This window comes from Chroicocephalus ridibundus, chromosome 3 (assembly GCF_963924245.1).
Source record: "Chroicocephalus ridibundus chromosome 3, bChrRid1.1, whole genome shotgun sequence".
In the NCBI taxonomy this organism is placed as follows: domain Eukaryota; kingdom Metazoa; phylum Chordata; class Aves; order Charadriiformes; family Laridae; genus Chroicocephalus; species Chroicocephalus ridibundus.
This window is the reverse complement of record NC_086286.1, coordinates 79,905,335-79,927,553: the sequence shown is the minus strand read 5'-3', so window position 1 is coordinate 79,927,553 and position 22,219 is coordinate 79,905,335. Positions and strand designations below refer to the sequence as shown.

Sequence of the window (22,219 nt, the reverse complement as noted above, 5' to 3'; positions counted from 1 at the left end):
AGTGCAGGGGGAGAAGGAGGGAGGAGAGAATTTAACAGAAATAACTCCACTTAGTGTTTGAGCGAGCGCTGTAATGAAATCTGTTTGCTGTGCTAGCTGTCTCCAGATTGGGCTGTAATTACACCACAGAAGGAAGAAAGGTAGCTGAGTCTCAATCTAGATCATTTATGTAAACTCAGGCTTCTTGTCAACGGCGTTCTCAGATTGCATGCGTGCAAACCACAAAAATCATCTCCTATGAACAAAACAGAGACGGTCTCAAATTGCAGGCTTCTGATACACCTTATATGCTGTCTGTAATTGGACTTTAAAATTCAACACACCGAGGTTCAAAACTTCTCCAGGATTTTCTGCATTTTATTCAGCGCGGTGAAAGACTGTACTCACAGAAGAGCATTCCTTCTTCCTTTCTGCCAAAGGCCGATGTCTAGCCTTACAAATTAACATTTATTTGGCTTAAATGAACACAAGTGTCACAAACCTGGGAAATTCTTTTGTGTAAGACTGTGTTGAAACAAACGGCTTGATCTGAGGGAGAGATATTCCCTCCCCCAGGAGAGTTGGAAAAACCTCATTCTTTGACCCAGAGCAACATATTTTATACGCACAGTGTAAAACCCAGGCAGTCACTTCCCTTAACAGAGCCAAATTAATATTTGATTAAACATTTCAAAGCTCCTACTTACCATGCTTGACACATTTTCTCAGCAAGTTTCTCAAATACGGAAAGCATTAGGCACAGGGTAATTTTACATTTGAATACATAAAAACAGTGTGAGGAGACATGACTGCGTGCAGAGAGAGAGAGGATTTTTCCCCCATTAATCCCCCGAACTGCCCTTCCCCTTGATTAGCGGGTACGTTAATTCCCGGCTCCGGCAGCTGGCTCTCTCTGGGCAGGTTTGAGCGGGTTTCTTGTGACACCTGGATCTTCACACCCCTCCATCCCTCCCTCCATCCCTCCTTCGGGCAGGAAAACCACCGGCCTCCGCCCTGGCGCCGTCCCCGCCGGTGCCCAATCAATACCGACTTATTTCCTGTCCATTTGCTGAGGTCACGGAAACGGGACTCATTAATTATTTCTACCAGTGCAGCCTCAAGTGCGCTTCTGGCACGACAAGCGAAAGCCGGCTGTGACCTTTTTTTTCTTCCTCCTCCCGAATTTTGCTGGTGGCAGCGGCAGCTGGCGCGTGTTCCTCCGTCAGGATGGGACGGACGAGGTGACCAGCGGTGCGGGGCATCGTCAGCGGCATCGTCGGTGTCCCCACCAGGTTGCTCCCACCCGTGGAGGGAGAGCGGCTCCTCCCGGGGCGGCGGGTCAGGGAAACCTGGTCACGGCGTAGACGATGTTGGCCAAGGCAGCCCTGGCCTCGGAGGGAGGGAAGCGCTCCAGGGCCGCCAGCGCTCTGTTTCCGTGGCAGCGGCAGAGGTCGATGGCAGAAGTCACACCTTTGCCGGCCTTGATGGCTTCCTGCAGCTGTCAGAAAACACAGGCACAAGGGGGTGGGTTTCGGCAGTGCTGGCGCGCACAATTATCTCCGAGAGCACAGGGCTCCCGCCGCCCCTTCCCGAGGTAAAGGCAAGAACCGAAGCCGTCAGACAAAGCTCTCGAAATATTCTCTGCTGCTCCATTTTGGCTCCCTTCTACAACAGAACTGCAGGTAATTTAAACTGCATCAAACATTACTTCATCACCTGAAAGATGCCGGCTCTCCAAAGGGCACACATAATTTAAAATTAAAAAAAAAAAAAAAAAAAAAAAAAAAAAAAAAAAAAAAAAGACTGTTGAAATATCTGGGCATTTCATACCTAGGCCACTGCCTGAGAGCTTTTGTGCAGAACTGGCAGACCAGCAGCTCACTCGCTCCCTCGTTTTCTGCAGTAAAAAAACCTGGATTTTATGAATACCGATTCCATCCCCTGTTTTTGGAAACAGGCACAGGGTGACACACGTTGAACTCTATTTATATACCATATGATTACATTTGCTACAGTGGACAAAAGCAAATTCTGTCAGTAAAATGGGATGTGTTAAACTTTATCGTACTGAGCTATATCCACGCAAACTCAATCTTCTCAGTAAGGCTAGGGAATTTGACAATGGCTCAGAGATACCTCATATGAGAAAGAAAATATTTTCATGGAATAAGAAATATTTCATAGCAAGCTGCTGGCAAGATTTGGCACCTAAAAAACTTGGGTAAATGACAGGTTAAATCGCTATGAAATAATACAAACAAATATGTCAAACAAAACATGTTGTTTTTTCCCAGTACCTCGATTTAGCTGAAGCTCTAAATAATAATCACATTTATTAAGGACTTTTAAAAAATTACTATTTTTTCCTGGACAGCATCATGAGACTGTCATGAAACAAACACAGGTGTCCCCAGACCAACTCCAGCCTGATGCCTCACGCCAGAGCCTGGGAACCAAGGCCAGGTGGATCTTTGGGATTTGATTATCCCAAAAAGCATGACAGCATTTCATCATCTTTAATGTGTCCCACCTGGCTTTCATAGATGGGTTACATCGCCGTATTGGCTTTTTAAAAAAGGGCTTTTCTTGAACACAGATTATCTACTGTAACTAATTATACAGTGGTTTATAAATGATGTTTTCCTCCAATACACAGCCCAATGCCCCAATTCATTTACAAAAGCCTCAGTATAACCTTATCTATCTAGTTTAAATCACGTAAAAATATCTAAGCCATGACCAAATTGTTAGTCACCCATTTTTACAGATACTTGCATTCACCCAGAATGAATGACATTTCTTATCTGAATACAAACCGAAGTGGGCTCATTATTTGTATTTAAAGATGAAATTAGCTGAAAGCATATTACAGCACTTGAGTGTTCCAGTCCCAGTTCATAAAAATTTTATTCTCCACTTCAGTTAGAATCTTCCCGCACTGTGCGCTGGAAAGGAACTTGCCCGGAGGCATAAATGCATTGCACAGTTAATTCAACACGTCTTCTAACGAATGGGAATCAGCCGTACAACCACAGCTCTACAGCAAAGGCGGGGACAGGCGAGGTGAGGTACGGCACGCTGCCAGCGTGAAAAGGTGTTTCTTCCCCCTTCCCTGAGGCACACCTTTGCGAGATGGTAGAACCCACGCACCTCGAAGCAAGCTCTGCCGATTTGCTAAAGCTCATTAAAAAGGTTTCACGTACCTGGTAATACTCATGCAAGTATATACTGAGACGTAAACAGGAAAGAAAATAGCTCCTAAATAGTCTTCAAACTGGTCAAAGATGGGAGGAGCTTAGCTTAAGTATATATGATTGCATAGATGTACTCTGACTTACTTGTAACACCAAAATCTGGAAAGGGGGAGAATTCTAATGCAGGGACACAATCCATTTACACGCTTGTCTTGTGTAAGCCCTTAGACAGACGTAGCGCCTTGAAGCCAAAACAATTGCAAAGCTCGTGTCAAACTATGTGCAGAGGAGTCACTATACAAAAATCCAACTAATCCGCTACTCAATGTTTCCAAGCAAAAGTTCAAGAAACCTCAAAATGAGAAATTATTGCTCATAGGGCAATCTCCTTCCTCAGCTCTTCAGTTAGAGATCATCCTACGTAATGAACGATTTACAGTCCTTAAAACCTTCTGTGGTTTATATTCCATTTGCAGAATCAGCTGGGCAATTCAAATAAGCGTACACTGAGGGCAAACCAGTCCAGATTAACCAGACGGCACGCGACCTCTACCTCAGCTGGGGTTGTAAAAGAAGGTTTTGGGGGAAGAGTACAAACTGGGCTTCTTGTAGTCGGACAATTATTAGAGAAATACAGGATATAACTCCACAGGAAACCAGGCTTCAGTAGCGCTGCTGTATGCAAACCCCCCTAATTTAAGCCTTTAGCTGTACTGTCAGTTGTATCACACAGTTACACTTTCACGCTCGTTCTCAATTTTTGAGCTTCAATGATTTTTTGTAATGAACTTCACAAACGAAGTACGTTAAAAAAAAATAATCCATGTATCCAGTTTAGATGCTTATTTTTTAATTTCGTTTGGATAGGAGCTGCTAATTTTTGAGGCAAATAGAGAAAAGCAAAATGAGCTGCTTCTATTTGTTACTTTATAAACTTTAACTACACTCCCTCATTAATTTCTTCTAAATAAAGGAATCTGCTCTTCTGGTCTCTACTTATATGGCATCATTTTGTGCAAACGTATTTCCACTTGTAGAAACAATTTGATCCATCATTAAAACACAAACTTCTTCAGAGTGGCATTCAATAATTAAAACCGAATACAAGTCAAAAATACAGATTGCTTCGACACACTTTTCTTCAGTTGAACCGCTAGATGCGCTGGAATACTGCGTTTTCATCTTTTGTTCAGACCATTGGCGCTCGAGCCCTACTTGATTCTAAAGGTACCAAGAATCTGACAAATCACCAACTGGGTTTTGGTTATTTAAATTTAGCTTAAAGAACAGTCTTGCAATAGTGCAGCCAAGTTAAGAGTTGGATGGGAAGTGATGCCTCCCCCCCGGCTAACATACCAACACTGTTTTCCTTCAGCACCTTCCGTCTTCCTCAATAAATTCAGATATTGACCAGGCTCGACAGCTTTGCCTGGTACACGTGAAGCTCAGAACCCCAAAGTTTTATGTCTCAAGGTTGCTCTATGAATCTAAGAAAAAGCAACAACATCATCATCTGGGAAAAATGGATACCTGGCTGAGCATGGAGGACAGAGCACACCCAGAGCCTTGCTCCATTCAGCTGCTCTATCTGCGCTAAGCCCAGCCTCATCCATCTGACGTGCAATGAATTTGTTTTCATTTCTTCTCGTTCCCTACTCTTTGGCTGGAAGGAGGGATGGCTCTGATCAAGAGTTACAGAAGGAGCGAAAGAAAAAACAGGGAGAAAAGAAAGGAGGGAAGCACTGAGGCCTTCTCATTCTGAATGCTTTGAACATACACAGGAGGACAAATTGCTGGGTGAGAGACTGGGCTCTTATTTCTCCAGCTTCCTCCTTCCCTTCTTGTCACTTTCATCTCTTCAGTCACCTTATAGCAGTAAACCAAGAGGAGGAGAAAGGGATGCTTTCTGAGCCCTTCCAACTTTAAGGCTGCTTTCCACCATCTCCCTCTGCACCTACATGCTCTAGGCATGTCCTGCAAATAGATGGCAAGAAGCTATTGATTGTTCCTTGAAGATTGCCTCTTGGAAAAGAGATTGCCCACCAGAAAGGAGAGTTTTATATCAGCACCTTGGTTTCAAGCTTCCATTTCCTGTCCTTCAGGAGACAACCACAAGCACCAAACAGCTGGAATTGGGACATCTTCCACCCAACCCTCTGAGATTTGCTGGGCCAAGAACAGAATCAAAAACCAGAACAGCAACCACTTTCTATGAAATCTTGGCCTGAGTTCAAGACTGATCTCTGGACTACTTCCATCTCTCACGTTAAAAGCTATTGAACAAAATACAGAGAGAGTTTTGGAGCAAGGACCATGTAACCATATACAGTCTATTCATGGTTCTGGACCTACATGTGGGAACAGAAGGATGCTTACGGATATGAACTTTATTTCTCTGTTCACTGACTGACCCTTCTAACTCCACCATAAAACCAAAAAAGTATATTTGTGTGTCCCATCTCCCTGCTTATAAGCTAGTAAGACATTAAAACTAAGAAATTATTGTCTGCAGTAGAGCATAAGTGAATAATAAAGAGAAACCCTGCGTTGTCTAGGTCTATGGTCTAACCCATACCATATATAAAGTTATAGTGAATTCGCATTCCTGCTCATGCTTCATAGCATTAACGTTTGGGCTTTTTTATTAAGTATTTAGGCACATTAATACGTAAGGGGCAGTCTACATTTGGATTAACAACCTTAATAGGGTCTACACAGCTTTTAGATTCTACGGATTTGTTATAAACATACAAAGAGTAATGAAATGGTGATGATGGTGAATCTCAAACCAACTGCTAGTTTCACATATGGTACTAAATGGTCATCCAACAGAAGTTGCCTCTAACCAGATTTGACTATATTCAACTAGATTCAAATCAATGACCAACAGGCCGAGAGGTCCACATCCTGTTTTTCTGATGTTTCAACTATATTCTTTTTCCTTCATAGTTATACACATGCATATTTTTTTCTTGAAGCAGTGTGTCCTTGCAGCAAAGATCATCAACCACTTCTTGGGCTGTGTTAACAAGTGTATTCAGCAAGAAGTTACTGCCCCCTATTTGGGGCTTGTGGGACCATGTCTGGAGTGTTGTGCCCAATTTGGGGCTCCCCAGTAAGTGAAAGCCATTGCCATACTGCAGCAAATGCAGTGGGAGGCTACCCAGATGATACGGGGCCAGAGCGGCACATGGTCTACAAGGAAACGCTGGGAATTGCTTAGTTCAGCCTTAAGAAGAGAAGGCTGGTTTTGCTGTCCCAACCATCTCATGGGCAAGTGCAGAGGAGTCAGAACTGGACTCTTCTCAGAGGTGTACCTGGAAGAGATGAGAGGCAAAGGGCACAGGTTGCAGCATGGGAAATGCTGATAAGACCCAAGGAAATTCTTTTCCGCTGGGAGGGAGGTCAAGCACTGGAACAGGTTGCTGGGGTCGGCTGTGAAATCTCTGTCCTTGCAGATACTCAAAACTCAACTGAGCAAACCCATACCAGCTCTGCACTGAGTGAGAGGTGGGAACAGACATGCCCCAGAGGTCCCGTCCAACTTAAATTATCGTATGATTCTGTGAATAAAGTAGAGTTCAAACTACTATGTTTCCTAGTCTCTTCGTTTTAAAAAGGCGAAGAGAAAATTTCTCATCCATACCACAGCAGTTAATTATTTGCCTTTCAGACCAACTCTTCTGGATTGCGGTTGGACAAAATGGATTGTCTGAGGGCAGCGAGAGGTCAAAGAGGCAAGCTAGGGACCGCTGGATTTTGGAGACTGAAGAATTAAAGCAGACAAAAATTAAGCAGGTGTTCAAGTACAAAGACAACTAACTTCAAATCTTCCCTGCTGAGATATTTCTGCCTTATTTCCAAGCCAAAGGAGAGAAGATTCCTTTCAGAGAGCTCTACCTGTAGGGAGCAACAAATTTTTGGGGGGAAGGCACCCTGAAAACGTGGTGAATATTTTGGCTGTACTAGACTTCATGCACAAAGGGAGAATGAGAACACTGAAATTCTTAATTATTTTTTTTCCCCAACGGTCAAACTTAGGATTAATTAACAAGTAAATTCAGATTTTTTTTGGTTGTTTTAGAAGAAAATCCCAAGCAGCTAGATTTCTTATATACTGAAATCTTCATTCTCTCTGATCTTGAAGCGAGTTAAAACATCCTGTATTTCTGAAGTGCACAGCACTCATTGAAACAAAAAGAAAGTCCAAACCACAAAATTTAAATCGATCCGTGACTGAAAAATGCTCTGTTTGCAGTGTTCTGCATTAGCTTTTCTAAATTTGTTTTCTCTTTTGTGGAAACACTGTGTTCAATAAGCACCGATGTTTGAGACTGCTGAAATGCTACCTTGAAAAGGCACCAACATGTTTCACAGCTAGTAGATCAACTTTGTCAATTTTTTCCTTTGTTTTTTTTCAAGTACCTTGGAACGTCTCAGCATCCGCTCTCGCAGTTTTTATGGCGGGACACAGGGTTATGCTCTTCCTTCTCAAAATGGGCTGGACAATCATTTAAATGCATCACTTCCTAACGTCGTAAGATACATTTACTTTTTAAAAATCTTTGTTGGCTATGTATGTAGAATGATACACCGCTCGAAACTGCAGCAGTAAAAGTATTTAGCCAATATTTTCTTAGAAACTTTTTCTATATAAAAGGTAAAGAAATGCATCTTTAAAGGGCATAAACACCCTGTAGAAACTTCCATGAGTAGTACCACTCATTTGACAAACAGAAAAATTCTCTTTTTCCTTAAACTCAAAACCACCCTACCTAGGAAGAGACCAAATCCGGAGAGAGTCACCCCCGGCAGCAGAGGAAAGATGGCTGCTTACGGCAAACGCTGCTACTCCAGCTGTTATGCAGTTCTTGTAGTGCACTGTGCCAAAAAAATTACAAGTCATCCCGAGACACTGATTGATTGTACGGACCCTTTAATATTTTAGAAGAGACATCAACTCGTCCTCCTTACGCCTTTCCATGTCTTTCACAATGAACTTAACAAGGCCCACTAGCTTTTAAAGCTAAAAGATGGTAGTTAAGTGATGCCTTTTTACCAAAAAGTATGACTTTCTTAAATCACATTAATGCAAATAGTGATTGTTAACTGTCATCTTAGAATACACAAGCAATTAACTTGATATTTATGTTAAAAGATGTGACAGTTGTTTGCTTTAACAAAACAATAGTTGTGCTGGATTCTCACCTCAAAGCAGCCACGGAAAATACCCACTCATTTAAAACAAAGATGCAAGTGATTATTGGTACCGGATGTACACTTTTGATTACTCAGATATGGTTAATTCCAACAGAGGAGAAAATTGCTTCTTCTGAATGGTTTTGGCAACTTTTGTAGTATTACTAACACGGCAAGAAAAATCCCACCTATATTCATTAAATCTCTGACCATTCCTTTTTTTTTAATACAGATAACAAAAGGAACTAATGGCAGTGGCTGCTCCAAAACAAAGAAGACACATTTTCACGGAAACCCGCCACATCTACACATCATAAACATCTACAAACAACAAACCTCTGATTTTAACTCTTTGCTGCATTTCAGGAGCCAGGCAACTCTTGCTAATGCGTGGCACTGTGTTATTGTCATTTATCAGTTGCATGACAGTAGGCTACCACCGAGAAACCCCCTTGTTTCCAGATGTGACCTTTCCCATTATTCTTCTCTCTTGCCAACCATATCGGAAGTCAAGACATTAGTGCCGTGCAGCATATGAATGGCTGGACCTACCACTTCTTGACTCATGTGAGTTCCAGTTCTGTACAAAACCTGCTCCCTGCGTTAACATCACGCACGGTGTTTCATGCACAAACCAACAAAGTCAGTCACGACATACTACGCTCATGTACCAAGTTTCCCATGTCAGTTTGGATGAAAGGCCTCTATAACACACAGCAGAACAAATGGACAGGGTGACAGTGAAAAAAAACCAAACCAAAAAACTTTTGCTACATTCTCTTTCACTTGACTTAATTTGTCTTTTCTAAATATTGCATTTAGAAAAAACAAAAAATCCTTGCAGTAGCATACTCGTCGGCTGCAAAATACAGGATTTATTTCTTTATTTAGCCTTATCTTACAATTTTTCTAGAGCTTTAGCTAGAAAACAAAAATTATTCCTAGTTTACTTGTGTTACTAGTTGTGCCTTCGTTACACTCATTTAACAAGTCCGTATAATGCCAAGCACCATTAAGGCCTCGACTTCAGTGGAGAGTTTTTAATCAATATTATAAAATAGGAACAATTAAATTGAGAATCTCAACTTGTTGTTTTAGAATTGCACAGCTTATCTTGCATGCAAAGTAGATGTAAGATGGATAAAAGCTTTTTGATTTTAAAAAGTCTGAGATTTTTGCCAAAATTTCACATGAAAATGAAGGTGACAGGAAAGTTACTGTCTCTTTTAATGACATATGTGAATTTTGTCCCTGCCATATATTTGTACTTTCTCTTTTGTCACCTGAGAAACACCATTAAAACAGAGCTGAAACCTCATCTTCATCTCTGGAAGAGACTTTCAAACACCACACTGATGGATCAATAGTTTGTCTGGTTGCGGTGTGATGGTGTAGGAAAAAAAGAGCGAAACATTCAGATACCAATGTGAGAAAAATATATTCAGAAACACAGACCTTAAAATAAACCTTTTGTGATATCGAAGTCCTTTAGATAAAAAGATTGAGAAAAGCTGGGAGAAAAAAAAAAACTAAAAAATTTTGCAGAACATAGTGACCTTATTGACATGACAGTCTCAGACCTCATTAAATTAATAGAAAGTTTTTCACGACTATTTTTATGTCAGAGCCCTCACTAAATTTACTAGTACCATCTTGATATATTTTTGTCAGTGAAAAACATCAGGGATACCATTCGAATATTACATGCATCAAAGGAACAATTCAAAATTCTTGAGCAGTCTCAAAACTGAAATAAAATAAGAGCCCTGCCTTTTAAGCAGGCATGTTAAATGGGTGGATCTCAATTTCTCAAATTTACTTTCAGTCATTATTTTAATTGAAAGCCACAGTGAGTAAGGTAAAATATTCTTAAGCAGGCTAAACAGCTAACAATTTTTGTATACGTGTATTTATGCATTCAACTAAAGTAACAACATTTTAATCTCAATTAAGCGGCACACTGAAGTTCACAACAAAAATTAAGAGAACAACAATAATACAAATTTTCAGAAGTTCTACAGCCAGTTTTGGTGACCTTGGCTTTTACAAAATTAAAGAGGAGATGTTTCAGAGACTCCATGAGAAGCAAGTCCCCAGATTTGATTAGGAATGTTAAAGTAATTCTAGCAACTGAATAGAAAGATGAGAGGGGACCTTGACGCTGGGAAGAAGAGACTGAACAAATGTGCAAAGCGCTGACTCTGGTGGAGTAGAAATAAAGACCACACAGCAAAGGGCAAAAACCGAAACAGTAATTTGTACTGCACAACGTGTCTTCTAATTGGCTGTGTGCACGTACCGTGTCCAAGCTACTGTGAAGGGACGAGCTACAGGTTACCGGGTTCATTTAGCATGGATGTAACTAACAACCACTTTTATTTTAAATGAAGAAACATAGAAGAGAGGGACATGACATCCCAGTTTTGAGACGGATTTCTACAAAAACCCAAAGTTGATTATAGTTTGAGCTCACAAAAACCACGGAGAATTTTTCACTATCATTACTAAACTCATAATATCTTGCTTATGTAAGAGATGACTACTTGGAGCTAGTAAAATGACATGCTTCCTGGCTGAAGTCAACTGCACAAAATACAACACTTGAAGAAGGGCTTTTCCCCTTCCTTTCCTTTTATAGTGTGCCTAGCCAACTTGGACACTTGAGTAACTTTTTCAATTTAATCAGAAGGATCCAAATTTAAGTCAAAATACAGAATACACTGATAAATATTTAATTCGGTAAAACAATTTTAGATTTTTTTTTCCTTTTTTTTTTTTTAATTATGGAAATTACATTGGGCAGATCACAATTGTAACAATTAAAAGGAGAAAATCCATTCTGGACTTACAAAAGCACGTAGCCTAACTTAAACATTCACAGAAGTGTCTCGCATACTCAGACATATTTGAAGAAGAAAATTAGTGCTCTCAGTGGTGATTTAGAAAGTCACAGCTGTATCAGATTCTTCTATTGTAGAAAAAAAACGAAAAGCACTGATTTTAAATAGCATGCTAAGGTTGAGACCTTTTTTATGGTCTAACAGAAAGGAAGGACAGGGAGCTTTTTTAATAATCCAAATTACAAATTTTTTTAATACAGTATAATTATAATAAAAAAGTTTGACCTGTACCTGTGTGTTAGCCTTACGTACTAGCAGCAATCAGTCATAGCTGTAACACTCTTCAGGCCCCAGTTCAAGAAGCAATTCTCAATCACGTGTGTGGCTCAATTTATGTATTATTTCCCATTGACGCTGGAGATGACTAACTGGTCCCTCATGATCTACTTAAGACTCGGAACAAGTCAGGCTCGTGCTCAGTGAGCGAGCTGGGGACATAACCTCATCCTCTGTCTCCACCACAAGAAAGCTGTGCTCCAGTATTTAACCAGGGGAACCTTCTCAGCCATCTCCTGCAGCTCTCCAAGAGCTTTATGGTGTCCCAGCTACTTTCAGCAGCTAAGCTAATTAGTTCAGGTCTGCCTTTACTATAGAGCAGTCCCAGTAGCAAATGCAGTGGTGACTTCGCTAAAAGCTGTAACGGGGACTGGAAGAAACACAAATTACTATTAAACGTGTGTGTGCATGTTTTTTAATAGATGGCACGGCATTAAGGTGAGATAAAAAAATGTACCGGCATACTCGATCAATATAGAGAGACCACTGATAGGAGCTAACCTGCAAATGACTGCAGGAAAAAGACAACAGCAAAAGCCATCAGAAGTCTGGTTTCAAAACCAAGTTTGGGTAATTAAATGGAATGAATAATGGCAAAAATTATTATTAAATAGCTACATTTGATACTTACAGTACAGCTGGCTGTTACTAGCTTTTTAACATCAAGGAATTGCACAAGCCATTCTCTCTGTCTCTCCATATACACATGCACAAATTATAACTTGACTTTAATAAGGAAGTTTCTCTCAACTGTCAAGAATATCCTTGAAAATATTACAAGAAACATTAAAAATAATAAGCAGACTTAAATATAATTTACCAACCTTCTTGTAGTCCATTTTATTTCCTTTTCCTTGTGCCTTAAAGAGAAAGAGAAATTTTATATAAGACATTACACACTGCAAAGAGTTGCAAGAATAGAGAATGCAATTAAGGTAGCTACTACTTTAAACATAACCAACTTTCATTAGGAATCCGATATAGAAAAACCTAAAATACAACCAAACGTGTTACCAGCTTATACAACATGGTTCTTCTGGTTCAGGTAAGAGCTACGGATACTCAATGTAATTTTTAGGATTTTTATTAACTTGTAGTTAAACATTTGTTGAATCCAAAATTATTTTGTCTTAAGAAATCTTGCTGTTTTCATCAATTAATCTCTCCCATGAGATTCTGAAATAAACTATGTTTCGTATCAGTAATAACAGGATTTAACGTCTTAAAAAGAGAAACCTCCCTGTATCTATAGTGATTTGCACGCAGTTAATAGTCTAGAGCTCTCAAAAGCGGATGTCAGGACCATGTCAGCACTATTAGACCTAGGTTAGATATGCTAATTGTGCCTTTGGTTTAGAATTGTATTTAAGCATAGAGCACCACCCTTTACTTAGGCAGCAGATACATACAACCTATGACTCCAAGCACATTCAGAAAGAAGCATGAATAAATTTCAAATTTCTTGTTGCCCAGATGCAGAAAGTATGTAGACCAAATTCCTCAATTTTGTCACAGAGTGATGCAGAAAAGAAGATGTCTATGTCTTTCTCACCCAGAGACCCAGAGCATTCCCGCTTAACCAACGTGAAGCCCTTTTCTCAGGTCAAATCTAGCTGTGTCATTATCACCTCGTCCAAATCCAGCTCATCTCTTTTCAGGCCCGTTGAGAAAAAAATCTCTACTGTTTCTTTCCCTCTAGCCTCCACAAGGGAGGACCACAAACCCCAGTTCTTCTGTAATGCAGTCTCCTCAAAGGATGTAGATTAGCACCACTACCTCTCCGGGTCCTCTGTGGGGACTTCAGAGTCCAGCCAAGAGGAGCAGCCCAACTGGAATAAGGAGAAGAGCTGAGGCCTGCACTGAAGAGGAATGAACACTACGTGGCAAGCACAACTTTGAAGAGATGTTGCCAAGACGGCATGGATTTGGAAAATAAATTAATTTTTGTAAGGGAGAAAAAATAAAATAGAGAAAAGAACTGACAAGAGACTAAGCAGGCAGAACAGGAAAGAAAACAGTAGATAACAAAACTGATTTCACTGAAGGAGAAAGGAGACTGATCCACAAAACCTCTCTACTACTCTCTTTAAGCTTCTTAAGAGTCAGCTTTTCTGGAATGCACATTAAGAAAACAGCCTGATAGCACTTGGGAGTAGCATAACCCCTGCCAATAACGGCTTCCTTATTTGTGTATTCCCATCTCTTTGATTTGCCAACTCCTATGCATACTGGTTGGATCTTACAGCTTCTTCAAGATAAATGTAGTAGTTATATTGTATATCAGAACATACCAGAAATATGTTCTTCAACAAATGGTTGCCTATATGCAGATTCACACTGCAGTGGAGAATTTGCCAACACGTTTGAGGAAGATGCTTTTTAGCCTTAGCAATAGCAGAAGAGGTGTGCTCAGCGTGCCTCCTCCTGCATATAATACGTTACAAACGGCAAGAATGCTTTCCCACGCTCTGTTCCTCTCAAGCATTCAAGTCAATGGCAGTTGTGCTTCTCCAAGCAGCAACCTTATCTCATCTGTTTCCTAAGCCTTCTTTACTACAACTGCATCTTTGCTTTTTTTCTTTCTTTTTATCCTCACAGTACTTTGGCTCTTTGACATTTACTGACCCTGATTGCCGACACACAGATTTTTTTTTTTTCCTTTTCCATCAGATTTCTGCATCTGGTTTAGCTTCCTCAAAGGTATTAAGCCTGATTTGCAAAAGGTGTGCACTCTTGTCAAACTTGGATAACTTTCTAGGTCTCACTGCTTGGCTGGGGAGCTCAGCCTCTGAATGTGGGGTCTCTGGGCCCTCAAAGAAAAGCATCTGCTTGCCTGCATATTAGAGACCTTAACGGGCAGCTCAGCTCAGCCTTCCTCCTGAACATCAAAGATCACTACGTGCCAGGAGCGAGGGACAATTATACCATGACATTCTTTATTAATAAATGAGGTGGCGTGAAATCAGCACACCTTGCCAGGAAGAAGGACCCCTGAATCCCCCATGAAATTACTCAAAATGCATCTGATAAGAAGACCACAAGCGGATGGTTTAAGACAATGCTTTTCGGAACACGTTTTCAGGATGTTTTCCAAGATTGACTTTTCTTTCTCAGATGAGATGGTCCCTTTTATGTGTCTTAAAAGCTATACTTGAGAAATGCTTGATAAAGCATTTGATAAGTGCTTTTCTTTCAGCCCTGCTTCTTCTGAGAAGGCTCAGAAAAATACGATGAAAGGTGCATGGATTACTCTGTCCTAGATGGGATGGTTCTAGTTTCTGACTTATTCTTTTCTAAAATTACAAATGTCATGAGCTAAGATGGATTCTAGATCTGTTCTTGAGGGATTCTGCTTAATTTCTTCACTCAAACTTTGATCTCGCTGCTTAGATCGTGGATGCCTGTTGAAGCCAGAGAATTTTTGCTCTAGTCTAGTGAGAGTTATCCACAAGTGGCTAAAAGTGACCAACTCTTCTGTCTTTTGATCCCTAGGAAATCCTCCATCCTATAATCCTGGAGGCTTTCCAAAAGCTCAGTGGACTGCAGTCAGCAACTATTACACCGTGTCATCTGAAGAAGAGCATTCAAGCATTTTTTTGTCTGCCTACCGCAGTGTTTCCTAGGAACCATTTAAGATTGAGTGGGTTTGTTTTGTTTTGTTTTTTAAAAACATTTCAGGACTCTACTCCAACCCATACTGTTTTTAAAATAGACACTTGACCAAACAGTTCATTGGGCATTTTAATTTTAAATGCACAAAGGTGGAGGGTGTTTGTGGTGAGGTCAGTGAGAACAGGAGAGACTTGGGTCTTTATGGATCATTCATTCATGCGTGTGTATACACACACAGGTACACAAACCTACACATTTTTTTCCTCCTATGAATGACACAGCTTCCCCCTATACACATCCCAAGTCCCTTTTTAGGCAGTCCCTAAATTTCATCAAAATCAGAATCTAATCTTCTCAAAACATATAATTTAGCATTGATGCAACCTTCTGCACCTGGATATCTGATGTGTTTTGCTCTTTCCAAATGAAGAGACAAGGGGGCTTTTGAAAGTTCTTCTGCTCAGCTGCAGAAAGGTGCACGTGGCTACCACCACTAAAAGGCTACCTTGGGAACAGCAACTGTACTCGGACCTCTGACAACAGAACTGTAGTGAGACAATCATTCAAGTTTTGGACACTTCACAGCAGTTTAGGCACCCTTCATGACCTCTCTGAAGACTGTTTTCATCCAAGATGGGCATGACAGGCACTGAGTCCCAGTCACAGCCTTTCTGAGCAGTATATCACTGTGGAGGCTACTAGGTGCAATGGAGCTCTCTACCTCCACTTTCCTAAACTCCAAGACCTTCCCGCTGACGGAAGCCGCCAAGGGGAGGTGCTGCCTTTAATCCACCACGAGGAGGTGCTGCCTTTAATCCACCACATGAATACTTACGTGGGCAAACAGTGAAAGAAAGTCAAATGACTTAGCAGTAACTGCAGGTCCATGATGTGATTTCCATATGCCTAGTCGTAACTCAGCTACTAAGAAAAATTCTACCTGACAGGGACTGAGTGCACGGTGCATGCTTTGCTTATTTAAACCATACAAATGACATTGCACAAGGGGGTGGCTTATGAGCATACTCTTACTAGTACTGCCAAGATGAGAAAGTCCCCGGTTTGAGTCTTGGCCTATCTTGAATGTCACATAGCGAATGTGACTATGGATGACATCTCAAAGAGCTTGTAGTTCACGAAAGGCAATTTTCCTTTCTAAATCACCACAAGCCAAGAAAGGCTCCTGGACTAGGTGTTGCCCTTTGTATTTAGCTAAAGTAGTAATTTTTTTTTTCTTTTTTCCCCTCCCTTCAGTGAGAACTGCTTCATTGTTTCTACAATGCCTATTTTTGGTATGAGAATTAGTAAGCAGACAGACGGCACTCCTGGAGTCCTGCAATCTCCTCTAGATTTTGCAGATGGGAAATTGTTTCAAAGCTTTTATAAACTGTGCTGTGGTAATACCATCATTCTCCAACTGCAATCATCCAAGTCCATTTATATTCAACTCACGTATGAGCCTTGTGTTGAGATTACAGAATTCCAAAATTCCTTGTCACACGTTGTAAACTACTGGCCTCTAATTTCAAAATGACAAAAAGTTTGCTTCGCTTTAAGATCCCCCAACTCCACACCACTGCAAGGTTGCAGATTCTGCATATACTTCCCAAAACTTCACCGCTGAAGAGACCATGCCTCTTGCTTGAGGTATGCGAACGCAGGCTGCAACCTGGCCATCATGAACGCACAACTAGGCAGAGGCTCAGACTCCATGCCCTCTGCCCGAAAGTCCTGCTTTCAAACCAGCATGGAAAGGAGCCGTCAGTAAGCACGTCTTGAAAGAATATGCTCGCACAGAGCTAGCTTCTTACTGAAGGCAGCAGCCTTTCTACTGAAGAATCTGTATAACAACTGCTGGAATTTTCAAACAGTACTCATCACAGCTGTTTAGACAAGCAAAACATGTCCGACTGATGCAGGAACTCAACAAAATGCTTAATTTTGGACGTTTTTGATGTTTCTCCCCCTCTGTCTTGTACAGTTATCTATTTGTGTTTCAACAACACACAGGAAGGTATTCACGGAACTGAACCCTGCTGCGCTACATGGTACATAAACCAGATCTACACCACACAGCTATCTTATTCATACCACCTTCTTCATCTAAGACTTAAAGACAGATGAATTAAGAGAACTGAGAATAAGGACATCAACCAGCTAGACCTCACAAATATTTTCTAGTGGTCAGGAAGCCAAGTTCCCCAGATCTTTTCCGCCCATCCAAAATTACTGCTTCCAGAGCCAAGTTGGCAGAAGGAAATGTGTGCCTACCTTTCAACCACTGTAATGCAAAGTTCTCCGCTTTAAGCTGCCAGTGAAAGTAGCTTTAAGCTAAGACGTGGGACTGCACAAGCAGTGCAGAGGAACAGACATATGCTCCACGCAAATGAATCCGCTTGTTACACTGACATACCAAAGTGTGACAGAGCTCGACTGTCAGGTCCCTAGTTGCCCCTCTTGAAAGCACGGAAGAGGGAGGTGTTAAGTATTGGAGAGCAGAGGTAACCTCTATATCATCTTGTCTGTTGCTAGTTTCTCTTTGCAGATTGAAAGTATAGCTAGGAAGAGAGATATAAATGGCAAAACTACGAAATTCTAAACAATGCTTTAATTTACCTCTCTGATCTGTTTAATCCATGCCTCCCTTCCAAGGAATTCTTGATGCAGGACTGCAGGAGCAGAATTCAAACTGAAGGCCATGGTGTCACTAGAACTTTCTTTAACAAATGGCTGAAGGTCCGAATGTAGCTGAAAGAGAAGAACATCTTACTTCAGTTCGCAGGAACAGTCTATACATATCCATTCACTGACCAAATCAAGGTCCATATCCTGATCGTATACCTACTTTGTCACTTTCTGCTTTGACACGTACTTTGGTTGCACTTTTTCAAGTTTTGGGGGAGGGAGAGGAAGGGGGGAAGCACTGCAGTGGCAGAAAGTTGTGGTAAAAAGAAACATACAGAGAATCTGCAAAGAAGTGCATAAAGGACAGCTTGCAGAGCTGGGCAAGTGATGGGACACAGCCAGGTGGGCAATTTTTGAGTGGCAGGAAACAGAAAAAAAATACAAAGGACAGAACAATCCAGTCTTTGGTGCGAAGACTTTCAGTTTTTTTTTTTTTTTTTTTTCAGGTGCATCAGTTTTTAATCTGCGAAGGGTAATACATTCTACTTTTCAGTACCCAAGGAAGCTGACGCAGTATGACCCTCTTTCTGACAAAGGAAACGTTACATAGCTAGGAGCTTTCCATGAAAATTATGCAATCCTTTCTACACAGCTGTATGTCAATGGTGAATGTATTAATATTAAAGCATACACAAAATATTAAGGCTATAGTCTGCACTAGAAGCCATTTACTGGTAGAGTTATACCTAGTAATAGTATACAGTGGCATTTCTACGGCAGTAAAGCTGTGCTTTGTAAAACCACTTCCTTCTCCTGGAGGAACTAGAAACTGTCTAAACCAACTGAGCTGAAGCGGATGGGAGGTCTGTCTGCCTGTCTCAACCTACGTCTATACTTGCAAGTAGTGCAATACAGTAGGAGCAGACCTTTAGGGCAAAAACAGAGTTCCAAGGACCCGAGTTCCACACTGTGTTTTCCTTTGGACTAACTCTAGCTGTGGACTTAAAGTCTTCTAATGGAGATAAGGGGCCTTCTGTGGGAAATCCTACTGCTGCAGAGGTGCGGGCTGCTCCGGTCTGTATCTGGTGACCTTCCTCCTTATCTCTCAACTACCTCCTCTGGAAGTTACCTCCACCGCAGATTATTCAGAAGGGAACATACGCAGGTCCTTCAGCCACCGCAGCTCATGCCTCAGCCCCGTGTGCTGCTGCAGGCAGTTGAGCCTCTCAGTGCAAACCTCTGCACGGTGGCAGCTGAGACCCGACACATGCTTTCTCCTGCAACTCCTGCTACTGGGACAGTGGCTTCAAGAAGAACAAAGGAGCAGAGAAAGTAAAGTTTTAAGCTGCTACAGAAAGATATGCTAGAGGGATGTTAACAGAGCCTTGAATGAAATAAGCTACACTGCCAGAATTGTGATTTTGCCAGTTCGTAAGCACTGTTCATACCAGCATTTTCTGCAAACATTTTCACACGAGGCAGCAGTCAAATCTCTCAACACCACTGACCAGCTGTCAAAAGTCTACAGCACAGTGGCAGTATACGACAGAGCTCAAGAGCAACATATCTTACAAGTTGTTCTGTTTTTAAGATCCCAGAACGAAAGGAAAAGGTGTACCTTATGACTCATAGACATGTGCTTTCCATACTGAAATGCCATGTCCTGAATCTCCGCGCTGTGCTTTGCTAGCTCCATTGCAGCCTGGCAGCTCTTTGCCAGCAAGGCACTATGTGACAGGAAAACCTGCTCCTTCCACGTAGATATGCCGATATCATCTGTAAGACAGTTCTCCTGAAAACGAAACAAAGGCTAACATGAAAACACTGAAACTGCAGCTCTGTCAGCTCACAGAAATTAACCGTGCGTGGTGATAACGCGACACGTGGTGAGTAACAAAACTCTGGGTGCCACAGTGCCAAATAAAGAAGGGCATTCTTTTGGGGATAAGTAGAAAGAAGTATCAGAATAAATATACTGGCAGCTTCAAACAACATTTTAATTTTCTGATCAAAAAGAACAAGGCAAAATACATGTAGCTGTCAACAGATTCAACATAGATCCTTTTCTTAATGACTGTATCATTACACTGAACATTAACAGCCCACTATATTCCTCATGAGGGACTGCGGAGAAGACAAAAAAAGACAACCCCCCCAAAAAAACCGCAGAGTACATCTGGGGTACAATCCCAAACAAACCCAAACAAACTTGAGAAGTCCCTGCAATTTCTCCTTTGCAGTCAAGAAAAAAATAATTATAAAAGCTATTAAAAAATCTTATAGAACTGCACTGGAAAAATGAAGGGCTTTGATGGAGGATTTGTACCTCTTCCACCCCTGTATTAAGGACGAGCAATGACTGAAAGTATTAAAAAACAAATAAGTAACGCTGTAATTTAGAAATGTCAATATTAACTTTCCCAGGGGACTGACAGAGATCCCAGTGATGCCTCTAGTGAACTTTATCACCTTGACTGTAAGGTCAGAGATGCTCAACACTTCTCAAAATCCTTTGTATCCAAAATATTAATTCGGATTACTTTCCACAAAGTGTTTTAATTAACCCAAATCCAATCCTTTCCCCCCAACCCCAAATTCAACTGCAGCTCCTTTGGTTCACAAGGTGTCAATATACCACTATTTTACTAACTGGTCTTCAAAGGTAGACATGACTTTGTAACCCTTCTCACATACGTATTACTGTCATGCCTTTAGGAACTCTCTAAAGAGGAAAAAAACCTCCCGGACCAGAAGAGACCACAGTTGCTTTGCTTAGAAAAAATTAAAATCAGTAATGAGAAGCCACAGAAAAAAATTTCAAGGATATAAATGTTAAAAAGTTTGTAATTTCTCAGTTCAGCCAAATCTGTAGTGAACACTAACCCAAAAGGTATTCTTTATTTTAAATATAAAAAGATTCTTATATAACAAGCCTTTTTCCTCAAAGTGACGTCAATTAAATTACTTAGAAACGAGCAAGAAGTAATTCTGTGTGACCCTATAGTTTTCTAGCGAGGTATTATCTGTCGTGAAATCGGCAACAAATGAAATAGAATCCATCCGTTCAGCTCTAATTTTCCTCCCTTATGGATATCACCCAGAAGTGCTGCGTTACAAGGGAGAGGATAATTTGAGACTAATGGAAAAAGTAGGAGAATTCTGCAATGCCAAGTAACACAGAGCTGTATCAAAATGTCTTTGCTTTCAGACATACTATTAACTTATACAAGGAAAGCGAAGAACAGAGAAACCACATGTTTGCTATTCTGCATATGATAACTTACAAAGTCAAGCCTAAACTTTCCTCGTGTTTCATTTTACTGTAGTATTTTTGTTTTAATATCTTAACTCAGCCCAGAGCATGTGCAAATTCCCATGACTGGCAAAATGTCAAAATGAGCATTTAATTCAAGTAGTTTCCTATATTTCGAGTCTTTTTTTCCTACTCAGATATAGATCAATTTATTTTAAATTTTAAATCAGGAGCTCTTGGAAGACGCAACACAATCTTTTCCTTAACAACCAATCTGCTCAGCGAAAAAACAGTATTTACTAAAATTTGCTGGATGATATTGAAAATTGGCAGTGATTTTTATAATTATTTGTTTTAAATCCAACCAAGACAAAAATATTCTAGAAAGGTATCCTGAAACAATATATGAAGTTAAAAAGTATTTCAGAAGACCCGTAAATTGAAAATGTTTGCTTGCTGGAACCTTTGAGCAGTAACAGAAATGCAGACATTATCAAATACCAACTGAAGGAACTGAAGAAGCTTAAAGAGTCACTGCAACTCAATGTACACAAGGAAATTAATTCTATGATTTGTTACAAAAATATATTCTTCTCATACAAGTTTGAATATCATCACAGGATTGAAAATGAAGGCACAACAAGTTACTGTCCACTACACAAACAGCATGCAGGAGCTTCAAGCGTCTAAAATGAACACCTAGCTTAAAAAAGAGACAAAAATTTGAGACATATTTCAAGATACGGTACTGAAATCTTAAAAACATAGGTATTGTGAATTTCTGGGTTACAGAAAGAAGCCAGTTGTAAAAAGGCGTTATGCCCATATGGATGTGCTTTAGCATATGAGCTTGCAAGCCAAGATATCGCTGATTTTAATCACAGAACGTCTTATGACCACATACCCCTAAAACTTCTGCTGCTTAAGACAGCAGAGGCAGACACAACCTTTCTTCAGCAAACTTCTCCAACAATCCAAAAGCCATTTTTCCCCAAGCTTAACTCTCATGTTATAAATAAAATGTCCACCAACCACACTGCATTCTTACAACAAGGGTACATGTGACAATATCTAAACACTCTTTTAAAATATCAAGGGAAAAATTAAGCTAGTTCTAGACTGCAAAGTCTGTAAAATCTGACATCATGACAGCACTTACTATTTTTAGAGAAATTTTCACT

The 22,219-nt window shown here is 40.6% G+C and overlaps 1 protein-coding gene across 1 annotated transcript in view; it reads right to left on the bottom strand.

Annotated features, from left to right (window-relative positions):
• Nucleotides 1-336: 336 nt before the first annotated feature.
• PDSS2 (decaprenyl diphosphate synthase subunit 2) overlaps nucleotides 337-22,219 on the bottom strand; it is a 120,771-nt gene continuing 98,888 nt past the window's right edge. The window contains exons 5-8 of the mRNA XM_063329845.1: nucleotides 19,404-19,577; nucleotides 17,777-17,908; nucleotides 12,373-12,408; nucleotides 337-1,477 (exon numbers count right to left, since the gene is read on the bottom strand). Coding sequence (XP_063185915.1) covers nucleotides 1,319-1,477; nucleotides 12,373-12,408; nucleotides 17,777-17,908; nucleotides 19,404-19,577 — 501 coding nt within the window. The 3' untranslated portion in view covers nucleotides 337-1,318. The remainder of the gene's footprint in view (nucleotides 1,478-12,372; nucleotides 12,409-17,776; nucleotides 17,909-19,403; nucleotides 19,578-22,219) is intronic.